General features: G+C 40.8%; 1 protein-coding gene across 1 annotated transcript; it reads right to left on the reverse strand.

Annotated features, from left to right (window-relative positions):
- Positions 1-968: 968 nt before the first annotated feature.
- LOC124110894 (lys-63-specific deubiquitinase BRCC36-like) lies at positions 969-13,816 on the reverse strand. The gene is made up of 7 exons (XM_046470358.2): positions 13,589-13,816; positions 10,118-10,237; positions 8,553-8,640; positions 7,585-7,673; positions 6,185-6,249; positions 4,311-4,483; positions 969-1,372 (listed from the first exon to the last, which is right to left on the reverse strand). The coding sequence occupies exons 1-7, from the start codon at positions 13,691-13,693 to the stop codon at positions 1,215-1,217; spliced, it is 798 nt and encodes a 265-aa protein (XP_046326314.1). The 5' UTR covers positions 13,694-13,816; the 3' UTR covers positions 969-1,214.
- Positions 13,817-13,986: the final 170 nt, after the last annotated feature.

Raw genomic sequence — 13,986 nt, forward strand, 5'->3', positions numbered from 1 at the left:
TTTCAGTGGATCACACATACAACCTTCCATGGGGGAAAAACATCAAAACTCATTAATTCGTGTATAATGTGCACCCCTTCTACACAGCTGTGTTTTTTGGAAAAAAATGCGCACTATACTCAAGAAAATACGGTACAACCTTTGTATCTGTAGCCTGGTGAGTGAACCAGTTGACTTCAGAGGTACTGATAAATCACGAAGCTTAAGAATCTCATTTTCTAGTGCTGGTACATGTACGCCAGCAACAGATATTTCATGCCCGTTTCCAAAGGTTCATGGAAAGTATGTTTGACATAGAATAGTTGATAATTGATTCAGATTTCTTTTTTCGGTTTGCAAGTCAGATAAAACACTTCTCCTCGGGGTTTATGAGATGTAAAACCTGAATCTGAGGGATAAAACCGAGGAACAGCAAGAGGCTTCACACGTGGCATAGTCTTGTGGTCATCTTCTCTTCACACTGCTTCATGTTACAGTCTGGTTCACACACAATGCATGTGCAGAGTTGGGCTCACTCGACTTCCCTACACAGCCTCATTTCATTACAGGGGGGTCGGTCGGGTAGACCGGGGGTGAAAGTGTTTGCTTGTCACACCGACAATATGGGTTCGATTTGCCACATTGGTACAATGTGTGAAGCCCATTTCTGGTGTCCCCTGCCGTGATATTGCTGGAATATTGCTAAAAGCGGTGTAACACCATACTCACGTCATTTCACTACTGGATGAAAACTAGATGTGTCACGACTCCACTGCTAATCATCCGCATGTATTCATAGTGATGGAGAGGGGGCACGGGTGGCCCAGTCGTCTCAGGCGCTGCGATTCGCTGTGCAGAGTTGTGTCACTTGGGCAGGCCAGAAACCTATGATTGTGGGTTCGAATCCTGGTTCGCCCCGATTATGTTTCTAGGTTTGTCAGCACCACACCCGTGCTCGTGGGTTTCACCGAAGTGGTAAACGTCTGAGACCTGCATCACTTTTGGCTTTCCTCCCACATTAAGCTGACACAGCGTGATATAACTGGAATACTGTTAAAAGCGGCGTTAAACCCAACTCACTCACTCACAGTGATGGAGAAACACATACAAACATGTGAAGTACTGACAATACTTCTGTCCAAGACAGACGGAGTATGGACTCTCCAAGGACGTTTTGTGCGGGTCGATTCTGTTTCCTTGTCCTGTTGTCCAAGCTACGTCAGAGGTCAAGGTCATCATGTGGTGGCCAGGGCCTTCATCCTCTTCTTGATCTCTTCCTTCCGATGCCGGAGCTGCTCCATCCGGACCTTGTTCATTTCCAGTCTGTTCTCCAGGCTCTGCAGCAGCGGTCCTCCCATCACGTCCATGATGTGGCACTCCGACTTGGTGTACACTGAAACATTGGAGTAAACACTGAAACATTGGAGTTAACACTGAAACATTGAAGTAAACACTGAAAAATTGAAGTCAACACTGAAACATTTGAGTAAACACTGAAACATTGGAATAAACACTGAAACATTGAAGTAAACACTGAAACATTGAGTAAACACTGAAACATTGGAGTGAACATTAAACATTGGAGTAAACACTGAAACATTCGAGTAAACACTGAAACATTGAAGGTGAACACTGAAACAGAAGTAAACACTGAAACATTGAAGTAAACACTGAAACATTGGAGTAAACACTGAAACATTGAAGTGAACACTGAAATATTGAAGTAAACACTGAAACAAGGTTAAACACTGAATTAAGAGGGTGTCCACTGAAAGATTGCAGGTGTACACTGAAACATTGGAATAAACACTGAAAGATTGCAGATGTACACTGAAACATAGAAGGTAAACACTGAAACAAAGAAGGTGAACACTCAATTCAGAGGGTGTACCCTGAAACATAGCGCCAACGGTGGCTATTATGAGTTATATCCCTTCTTTGTCCCTCATTTCGACCAATCAGATTCATCACCTGCATTTGCTTTAGATAAAATGGTGGCTCCCGGTAAAAACATCTGATCGATAATCAAGCTCTATATTGTAATAAAACAGGTCTTACTTCACAAAGTGCACAAATAAATTGAGCACCTTGATTAAAAACATGAAAAGATTTGCAAATATCTGTCGACGCCCATATGGCAATACACATGCTTTGCAAATCCTTCAGTCGACTAAAATCAGCAAGTTGAAATCCATGTTGTTTACGAATCAGATGTCTAGTTCCTTACGTGATTTTGATTGGACTATGCAGACTCGTTAGTCCAGCCAAAATATAATTCCAGAATTCCAGCCTAGGGTGGAAACTGGACTTTTATAGTCAGTAAACTCACTTTCCTTGGGAAGGTGTCTATAATGAGATATAATTAATTTTGAATGAATAGAACAGTTATTTTTCAATCATTCAAATATGATGCTGAAATGAAAGGTTTTAGTGTGATGTTCAACATGTTAAAGATTTGGGCTGGATTGGTTGGTTGGTTTGTTGTTTAACGCCGCACTCAGCAATATCCCAGATAAATGATGGCGGTCTGTAAATAATCGAGTCAGGACCAGAAAATCCAGTGATTAATATCATGAGCATCACTCCGTGTAATTGGGATACGATGACAAGCATCAACAAAGTCAGCGAACCTGACCACCCGTTAGTTGCCTCTTATGACAAATTGAAATTGATTAGGGCTTGGACAGGTACTCGGGTGGGGTGGGTCTTGAGTAGGACTCGGGTACCCACAGGACTACCCGGACTTGTGGTTAGTCATGTGATATATTGTTTAATGACAAAAATTATCTAAAACTCTGTGGTTACACTACTGGTCACTAATGTTCCCATTTCTTTCTGACAATGCACCCATTCCTTCTGACTTTTATATGTTTGAATAAAGATAAAACTCCATGCTGTAAACTTCAGTGTATGCATGACCAGATCGTTCATGTATCTAAATACATTTTGCCAGGGCTGCAGTCAAACTTTTCCAAATCAGACAGTTTGTACCTATCTCTAAATATCTATAACAGGTACCCGGGTAGGGTCGTGTAATAGGCTTTATAGGGTGGAGGGTATGCGGGTAGGGTCGGGTAACAGGGTGGAGGGTACCCAGATAGTAAATTTAAAGATCATGGAAATTCAATCACAATTTCAGGTCAACCAGACTTCCTTTTTTTACAATCAACACATGTTACATACAATTATAGCACATGGCCGCCTTTCCTGGGACCTCCTGGGGAATAAATCAATGTATTCCCCCACCAGCTGACGCAGCTGATGCAGCTTCATGTTGCCAGATGCCTTCAGACTGAGAGCATCGCACACGAGGACGGAGAGCACCCTTCCTCAAATTCACGAGGTAAGATTTGTCATATTTCATACCCTGAGATGCTAAACCTCAGTGTCACCATCTTCGCAAGGCAAGAGAGTCCATGAACCTATATCAAAACCTAGTTTCATCCTTGCCCTGTCAAGTTGACTTTTCTGTGATAAAACTGACACGCTTGGGTGAGGAAAATCACACGTGTTGATAGTTCAATCTGTGAACGTTTTAAAAAATCAAGGCTTGAAAACATGGCCGCAGACTTCGCTTGTTGAATTTGAACAGAGATTAATCGAACAATTAAGTGAAAACAAGTTTTCAATCAACTCGCATAAGTGCTTTTATACTTATGAGTGAAAATTTCATTGTATCTGACTTGAATGAGTGAATGTTTATCAGTGACTGAGATATGGTGCTATTTTTAGACGAACCCTGCTGAGCTTTTCATGTAACCTCAATGTGCAGTGTCACTCGAAACTATTTAGTCTGCGCGCAAAGCGGCAGTAATAATCTTTACTGTGGTATTACGTCAATTTGTATGTCAGTATACTGTCTCCGAGCGGGACAGCCCTTGTTTTATCCCCTTAATGCCAAGCACCAGGCAGGGTAACAACAAGAACCGTCCCTTATGGTCTTTTGGTGTAATGGGTCCGGGAATCGAACCACCTCCCTTCCGCTCCCCAACACTCCATTGACCAGACGATGGTTGACAATAAGGATAAGAAGTCTTCAGACTTTCCCACAACAATTCGATCCGTGAAGATTCCGGGGTAGAATAGGTCTTCAGCAACCCATGCTAGCCGTAACAGGTGACTATGCTTGTCGCAAGAGGCGACTAACGGGATCAGGTGGTCAGACTCGCTAACTTGGTTGATGCATGTCATTGATCCCAATTGCATGGACCAATGCTCATGATGTCAATCAGTGGATTGTTCGGTCCAGACCGCCATCATATAGCTGGAATACTTCTGAGTGCAGCCTTAAACAACAAACAAACAAACGAACACACTACAATTCCAATTACCTGCAGCATTGTGTATTTTGGTGAGAAGGTCAAGGTCATGTTGTTCGGTGTGCTGGTATGCTTCCTGTTCTTCGAGACTGAGGATCTTGGGTAAATTGACAAGGGATTCCAGACACGCTCGGCCAATGCCGGTACTTGGCACGACGTGGAGGGGGATCTCGATCCTGTCATAGCTGCAACCCAGACACAACACAGAGTGTATTAGTCTAACTCACACAACGTCAGTGTACCTAGGACCAGAGGAGCAGTATGGGAAAGTGTATTGCCACTGTCAAATGTTAAAAGTTAGTTCATCAATACAGAGCTCCAGATAAGCTTTTGGTGTTGTGGGTATTTTAGCCATGCATTTTAAAATCCTTGGGTATCAGTAACTCTATCTGGGTATTCAATTTTCTGTTACCCACTAGTTTTTACACATGTGGGTATTTAAGTTAAATATTTAAAAACTCTATTCATCTAGTCCCTGCAAACTGGTGTCGTGTGGGTTCGAGAGCTTTATAGGACTAAAAAATAGCACGATACTTCCACAAGAAAGTGGGATGGCAAATGATCATGATGTAACTGTCATCGTTGAGTTTGGCAAGGTTGGCGGAATGCCCGATTATAATTTCAAAATAAGTTGCTGATTTGCTAATCAAATACGCAGGGTTACTTCACAATATTTTGATGATACGCACAAGTTTTATTTTTGTAGTGTATCTGTAACGTTCGTTGCATATTTGGATTTTATTTTACTGCTTATTTCTGCATTTCTGATGAGTATTTTACGCAGATACGCAGCTTATCTGGAGCTCTGTCAATATCACAAGATCTCGCGGGGTGTTCCGAAAGATAGTTACGGGTTTAACGACTGAATCCATACAACCTAGACCATCTATTAGCCATTCCAGAATGTTCTTTTGTTCAGGTTTCAATTTTAATCGAGAATTTGTCAAAATATGTATTGAAGAGTAGTCGCCAATTTGAAATAAGTGTAAAGCACAAGACAGCTGCCTTCTGATTGGCTAATGTCGACTTCTTGTCTGTCATTCCATTGGTCGGTCAAAGTTTGTGCAAGGTCGGTCTGACATGACTTGTAATAGGGTGTCCTCAGATCTTTGTTAAGGGGTTAGGGAGAACTAAGATCTGATTTTAATGAGATTGTATCTTTTCCAGATTCATTGTTAACAACCATCTGGTTTGTTATTTGAGGGCTGGTCAGTATAGATCCTTGAATCCCAGGTTTAGTCTTAAAACAAACATTTATTCCACAATTTACATGGAAACAGGCAACATGATAATTACAACTGTTGCTATAGTTACTCTCTTGGAGGTTACGACTGTTACTATGGTTACACACTCGAGAATTCCAACTTTTACCATGGTTACTTACTCAAGAGGTACAACTGTCACCATGGTTACTTACTCGAAAATTACAACTGTCACCATGGTTACTTCCTTCAAGACCGATTTTTGTTATCATAGTTACTTACTCGAAAATTACAACTGTCACCATAGTTACTTCCTTTGAGAGTTATTACTGTTACCATGGTTACTTTCTTGAAAATTACAACTGTCACCACGGTGACTTCCTTTGAGAGTTGTTACTGTTACCATGGTTACTTACTCGAAAATTACAACTGTCACCATGGTTACTTTCTTTGAGAGTTATTACTGTTACCATGGTTACTTACTCGAAAATTACAACTGTCACCATGGTTACTTCCTTTGAGAGTTATTACTGTTACCATGGTTACTTATTCGAAAATGACAACTGCCACCATGGTTACTTCCTTTTTAGAGTTATTACTGTTACCATGGTTACTTACTCGAAAATGACAACTGTCACCCCGGTTACTTCCTTAAGAGTTATTACTGTTACCATGGTTACTTACTCGAGAGGGCCGTAGTCTCCTCCCCGACTCACACTCTGGAAGCTGGTCACCTGAACTCGGTTTTGCTGCAAACAAATTCAGGATTGTCAATTCACATTTAATGTCAGGCGGGACTGTAAGGGCTTGGGGAAATCATAAAACAGTGGGGGACACCAGAAATGGGCTTCACACTTTGTACCCAAGTCAGGAATCGAACAAAGGTCTTCGGTGATACAAGTGAGACTCAATCTCATTAAAATCAGATCTTAGTTCTTGCTACCGCTAAACAAAGATCTGAGGACATCCCATTACGGGTCACGTCAGAACGATCTTTTGCGAAATTTGACCGACCAATGGAATGAGTAACAAGAAGTCGACAACAGCCAATCAGAAGGCAGCTTAATCAAGCTTTACAGCACGGGTTTCAAACTGGCGACTACGCTTCGAAACATAATTTGACATATACTCGATTAAAAAATTAAAACCTGAACAAAAGAACATTCTTGAATGGCTAATAGATGGTCTAGATAGTGTGAATACAGTCATGAAGACCCTTACTATTGTTCGGAATACCCTGTGTGTGGTTTTTTCAAGGTTGCACGATCAAAATTCACATTCCAACTGTCACTTTCATGGTCTGATAAGCGATGCTTTGATTGGTCAGATGAAAGGTCGTTCTGATGAAGTCGTAATGGGACGTCCTCAGATCTTTGTTTAGCGGTAGCGAGAACTAAGATCTGATTTTAATGTGATTGAGTGAGACTCTAACCACTACACTCCCCGACTGTCCCAGTGCCACAAGAAAACTGAGATGCATCTGTTGATCATTGAATACAGGAAGTGAGGTAAAATGGGCATTAATGTTGCTTGTTGTTTGTGTGGCTGCTTGTACTACACCTGAGATATAATAGAGACACAGCTGATATTTTCCATTGAACCCAAATGCATGGTTTCAGTGCTAAGATCTATGATCACATGAACATACTCAGTTGAAGATATAATTTAAACCCACTATCAGCGGATCCTGACATTACAAGGGTCACAACTCTGAACCGGAAAATTGCAGCGCACTGGCCACCCAAACCCAAAGTCATGTAATGTATGTCCTGGCACTATGAGCATGATGAGAAGTTGTTTGTTTGTTTGTTTGTTGTTTAACGCCACACTCAGCAACATCAGCTATATGACGGCGGTCTGTAAATAATCAAGTCTGGACCAGACAATCCAGTGAATGACATCATGAGCATCAATCCACGCAGTTGGCATACGATGACATGCATCAACCAAGTCAGCGAGCCTGACCACCCGATCCTGTTAGTCGCCTCTAGTGACCTAGTCGCCTTTTACGGCAAGCATGGGTTGCTGATGACCTATTCTACCCCGGATCTTCAGGTGTCACTGTGAGAAGTGAGAAAAGTTACCTTGGTGTGTTTGTCTTCATTAAACACGGAGAAGATGAGGCCTATGAAGCCAGGGTCCATCAGCTGGTATGACGCTTGTGTTCGCACATCTGAACGTAACACAAAGACGCAGAATACACAAACTGAAGTAGTTCACGTCATCCACAAACAGCTGTAACGTTTCACCAATCAGTGTTTGAAATAAGTCGAGCAGGTGACCCATAAGTATTGCCTGCCCACCTTCATAGTAACCTGCCCTCATTCAGACATTAAGAATATTGAAAAAAAATGAAATAATAAGAGACAAATCGTGTCTTAATTCGTTTGAAATAATCCAAACAATTATTTAAAAATCTATGAAAAGTTAAAATTATCTGCTCAACAAGTGGGCAGTAGGAGGAAAATTTCAGACAGCCCGACAGAAAAGTTACCAGCCACGGGCAGGGGGGCAGGCAGTTATTTGTTTTCTACACTTAAGAAGAGTATGTCTTGGTGGTTATGATCATGAAGCTGGTTATTTTAAGAAATGCAGTAATAAAACACACAAATAACATTCTTTTCTGAGCAGTCAGGGACTTATTTCGGGTTTAAAAAAAGTGGGCAGGGAAACTGGAATTGTTTTTTGACATTGTTCAAAATCGGATTTTGTTCATGTTCTTATTTCGCAAATTCTGAGGAATTGGGATTTAAAAAATTTAAATTTGGAATGTTAACTGTCTCTTGCTGACGACTCAGGGCCGAATATCGGCCTCCGAACAGCTCTAGATAAATCAATGAGAAGTGTTGGATTCTGATACCTGACACAGTATTATCACAGGTATCCATGACAACTGGTCATTTGACCTATCAATAAGAGCTTGTTTACTGAGTCACTAGCTAGGTTACATATATTGACAAACAAAGTCTGTAACCATGGTAAATGACCCTGATAGAGGTCACAAAAGCATCTGGATCTGTAACAATGGTAACCGATTATTAATGTTTCTTACCAACATGGGATGGCCACACTGTGATGTGGGGATGAGAATGGTACCAGCCCAACACTCGCATCGGCCGCTGCAGCTCTTTGGCCAAGTCCTGTGCATAAAACAAGTAACATCTACATCCTTGTTTGTTGTTTAACCTGGTGCGCTCAGCAATATTCAAGCAATATATCTGTTTGTTTGTTGTTTAACGCCGCACTCAGCAATATTCCAGCTATATGACAGCGGTCTGTGAATAAGCGAGTCTGGAACCAGACAATCCAGTGACTGACATTATGAGCAGCGATCTACGCAATTGGGATTGATGACATACATCAACCAAGTCAGCGAGCCTGACCACCCGATCTCATTAGTTGCCTCTTACGACTAGCATAGTCGCCTCTTACGACAAGCATAGTCGCCTCTTATGACAAGCATAGTCGCCTTTTACAGCAAGCATATGATTGTGGTCTGTAAATAATCAAGTCACCATGACAGCATAATTGACATCATGAGCAACTGAAATACGATAACATGCATCAATATAGTCAGCAAAACTGACCACCAAATCCCGTTAGTCACTCTTGCGACAAGCATGGGTTGCTGATCTGACCTGGATCGTCATGGGTACTTTCATATATAATTCCATTTGAATACTTCTCATGGTATTGACAGAGGGGGGTGGGGGGGGGGGAGGATTTTACGCAAATATGCTGCTTATCTGTAGCTTTATTATTATTATTATTATTATCATTACCTTATTCGACGTAATAAGCACCCCACTCTAATAAGCACCCACTGCAATATTTGCTAATATATTGGCTAGTGAACAATCCCAATTAGCACCCCTTCCAATTGATCAATGTACAAGACTTATTTATTCGTGTATAATACGCACTCGTGTTATATGCACCCTTAATTATGGGCAATTAAATTCTGGAAAAATATATCTGTCGTATATATACATTTCAGGCTGTCAGTATAACATGGTATAAACCAAGAAAATTTATCTTTCAACTCAAAAAGTTTTTCACCCAAATAATATTCTAATAAGAGCCCCCTATTTCTAATTTTGAGAGCGCCCTGGGCGCTTATGCGGAATACTTTATTATTATTATTAGGCCTTATAGCTAAAATGGATAGAATTATCATTAAAACGCCCGCATGTTATCAGAAATCAGCGGGCCACTGTAACTTGATAATGCCCTCATATTACTTGACGACGGGCCATTATCACGCCCGTTGTTAGGTGACGTCATAGGATAGGGATAGGTGATGTAACGTTCAATAGTGACGTCATCTGGTTTGTTCTATGACGTTTCCATATTTGTAAAAGTGGGTCAGTGACATTCGTGTTGTTTGCAGTAAATGTTTCAAAATCGACATTGTTTCTATTTATTTGATAACAAATTCCATCCATTTTAGCTATAATAACGGTAACGCTATTTTTCAGGGCATTATCATTTGCTGAAGCCCTCGGTCTTTTCAACTGCCCTCCTTCGTCGGGCAGTTAATGGAAGACCTCGGGCTTCTGCAAATGATAATGCCCTGAAAAATAGCGTTACCCTTATATTATTGTGCTAATAAACTACCTCTGCCTTGGTTGATGCATCAGAAAGCTGTTCCGGTGATATCTCCACCCTGTCCGCCTGCTTGTCCGACCTCCTTAACATGATGACAGCCGAGACATGGGACACTTTCCTCTCGTCAACCTAAAACATACAATACATATTGACATAGGTAGATTGTTACTTTACATACTAGAATCCTGTGATTTAGACACAAAAAACTGTATATAGGTCAATGACTTGGACCAAAAAATTGTAATAAGTCAATGACAAAAGTCAATAAGTCAAATCAACAAAAATGGCAGAACCATAACAGCAAATCCATTTGTGATTGGATGAAAATATACTATCTGGCCAATAAAACACTGCGATACTAAAAGCGCTTGACTAATCACAATAGCTTGAGACAGTGTTTTCCTATGACACAGAAAGTATGATGTAATGTCATCTGCTGCTTAGAATTTCCATTACAAAAATTTATGGCTGTGAATTGTTTTTTAAATTAAAATTGTATCTGGGAGTGATCCTTACTATCTAATTAAGAAATTTTAAAAAATGTGACACCTTGCTTAGCATTTCTATTGGTCAAAAGTCTGACTACAGTGGTCCCTCGCTACAACGCTACCAATGGGGTCCAAATAATTGGTGGGCGTTATAGACGATGAGCCGTTTAACCGAGGCCGAGGCGGGGGAGCGCGCTCGGCAAATCTCAAATCATCAATGTGTTTATCTCACGTCACGTCAAAATAGTATATATTTTTATGGACCTAGATCTACCTGTAATATCATTCATTTATTAAATCCGTCACATTTCACAATGTCTGAAATACGTATTCCATTTCAATTTATCATTTTTTATCGATAAATTAAAAAAATTATTCACTATTTCCCGCGATGTTATTGAAAATAAAATTCTCGGACACACATTTCGACAACGGGTCCGCATCGAACATGTCAAAGAGCAAAATAAAGACGTTTTAAGCAAATCTTTAAATATATTATACAAAGTGTTAAATAAATTCAACAAAAATATATCTAAAAGTAATCAAACTTACATCTAAGTTATTATTTCCATCGTTTCGTGCGATCGCGTGTAATGTGAGTCAAATGACATCTCGGCTTTCGTCGCCTTGAATTCTCGGCTCGGACACAACGTTTAATGCAAAAATATATGCATGAAAAATCTTAAACAAACCATCGTTCAAATAGGAATCTTATCGGTCTTTGACTGGTGACTGATGGCCCTCCGAAACTCTGGAATCATCTGAATGATTGCTACAAATCCTTAGTAAATGTAAAATATTAGTTGTTGTGTCATTAGCTGGATTTTACTGCAATACCAGCTGAACAGTGAATTGGTCCTGTACCTACTATGACTGATGTGAGTGAGTGAGTTTGGTTTTACGCCGCTTTTAGCAATATTCCAGCCATATCACGGCGGGGGACACCAGAAATGGGCTTCACACATTGTACCCATGTCGGGATTCGAACCCGGGTCTTCGGCGTGATGAGCAACGCTTTAACCAGTAGGCTACCCGACCGCCCCCTGTACCTGAAGGTTCAGCACACTAACTAGTTATAGTTTGGTAATTGCACTTAACCAATCTTAACCATCCTAAAGTTGCCACTCAATGTATTCTCAGTTGTGCAGTGACAAACATGGCAAGTGTTTATCAACCATGAACATGCAAGGCAAGAACACACTTTCAGGGCTCGATTTAGCTTTTTTAAACATGCACAAGTTCAACCTATTATTGAAAATACAGCCTAATATTTATGTCTACATGCACCAAATGAACGTAAAAAACTTTGTGTCTGACTGACCTTTACTTGTCCACACACAATCCATTTTTGAACTAACTTAGTACCTCTAAAGTTTATTTACCATACAACATAACTAATCCTGTGTAATTCATTATGTTTTCATGGTGACATCATCAAACTGTGGGTACTTCAAGATTATGTGCACATGTTCCTATTACGTTTTACAGCAATGGGGGCGGTCGGGTAGCCTATTGGTTAAAGCGTTCGCTTGTCACGCCGAAGACCCGGGTTCGATTCCCGACATGGGTACAATGTGTGAAGCCCATTTCTGGTGTCCCCCGCCGTGATATTGCTCGAATGTTTCTAAAAGCGGCGGAAAACCATACTCACTCACTCACTCACTTTTACAGCAACGTGTCATTAATTTAAGTGACACTGGCAGCAGACAAGCCTGTGTTTCAACTTTGATAAATTTATGAGAGCAGGGTGCACCCTGGTTCTATTTGGTGCAACATAGATTGCATATCAACATGCATCAAGTGCAAGTTAAATCAAGTTCCTTAAATCGAGCCCTGACTTTACCAGGAGTGTGTTCTAGCAGACTTTCCTGTTTTGTACTGCAGCGATGTAGCGATAGTCAGCTGTGAATCAAACTTCACTGATCCTTAGTGTTGACTGTGTCACTGTTTGGGAAGGTTATCTCCCCTTTTCGAAACTAAGGGTTAGTGGTCCAGCGTTGGCTGTGTCAGTGTTAGGGTAGGTTATCTCCCCTTTCCGAAGCTAAGGGTTAGTGGTCCAATGTTGGCTGTGTCACTGTTTGGGAAGGTTATCTCCCCTTTCCGAAACTAAGGGTTAGTGGTCCAGTGTTGGCGAATTACTTATCTGCCAGCTCACCTAACCTAGCTTCTACAAGTTGACAATGCAAATTTGAACTCAACAACCACTAGAGCTAAATAGCATGGGGAGTAGTGCACCTTACCAGGAGAACTGTTTCGGTTTTCAATTAATACCACATGGAGGATCAAACTCACTTTGCCACCTTGCAACAGGACCACAAGTGCTAAACAGCTATGACAAATAACTAGTGTTTGTGTACCAAATGATCAGATCGATGCTCATGATGTCAATCACTGGATTGTCTGGTCCAGACATGACTGTTTACAAACCGCCGTCTTATAGCTGGAATATTGCTGAGTGCGGAGTTAAACAAACAACCAACCAAGTGATCAGCAGCCCATTGTTTACCGCCACATGCATGCACAGTTACTGTGACAGTAGCCATTTTCTATGCAAAACTCGAAACGTGATAAAATGATTGATTTTCCTGAAATTACTTTGGATTAAATCGATAGAAGTTATAGCTAACGCATACTCCATCTCACAACTAAAGCTAAGAATCTTGGTGGCTAATCTGAAGGATCGTAAAGAGATGTTTTATAGGAAAGGGTACCTAAACCTAATGATCGTGGGTTTTTGATGAGAAAGGGAATCAAAGTGCTAAGAATAGAGTTTGGGCTAATCTTCTCTAACACAACTAACCATCGAAGAGGTACGCGAGACCTGTGAAGCGAGAGCAACGGCCGGCTGCCTGAGCCAATCTGTGCTATATAGGCTGTATTTTCTTTGACATACATCAAATTCACACACACTAACATTCAAGCAATTGATCAACGACAGCTGTGTCCCGGTAAACTGCTCATGCAGATGTACAGGCCTGGCGCTAAAGCTCACCTCTCCGATGAGCAGACCCATGACTTCTTCTCTCTCGGTTGACAAGGCATGCGTCAGACACACCAGATACGCATCTGCTTCAAGATGTACACAAGACACCGCCATGATTTTACTTTTGGATCAAACAATAATGATCCAAACACTAGATGTTTACAAATATTACCCTTAAAATAGCATTAACAATATCGAATTGTACAAGGGTCGCGAGACAATACCGGAAATACTTATCCGGAAGTTAGGTGCTGAGTGAATTCTAAAAAGTTGTAGTGATATGCGAAACACGATGTCATTTAATTTATCATGTGCCTAGTATTTCGGAAAATTGAAGCATTTAATTCACGAGAATTACGTATTTTGAACATGAGATTAAGTTCACCGTTTGCAAAATCCAGTTTATA

This window comes from Haliotis rufescens, unplaced genomic scaffold (genome assembly GCF_023055435.1).
Source record: "Haliotis rufescens isolate VD_foot unplaced genomic scaffold, xgHalRufe1.0.p SCAF_47, whole genome shotgun sequence".
NCBI classification, from domain to species: domain Eukaryota; kingdom Metazoa; phylum Mollusca; class Gastropoda; order Lepetellida; family Haliotidae; genus Haliotis; species Haliotis rufescens.

Coding starts and splice junctions, on each gene's coding strand:
- LOC124110894 (XM_046470358.2), bottom strand. CDS start 13,693: ATGGCGGTGTCTTGTGTACATCTTGAAGCAGATGCGTATCTGGTGTGT. Junction 8,641..10,117: donor ATGCATCAACCAAGGCAGAG/GTAGTTTATTAG, acceptor TTTTATGCACAG/GACTTGGCCAAAGAGCTGCA. Junction 7,674..8,552: donor AGTGTGGCCATCCCATGTTG/GTAAGAAACATT, acceptor TGTTACGTTCAG/ATGTGCGAACACAAGCGTCA.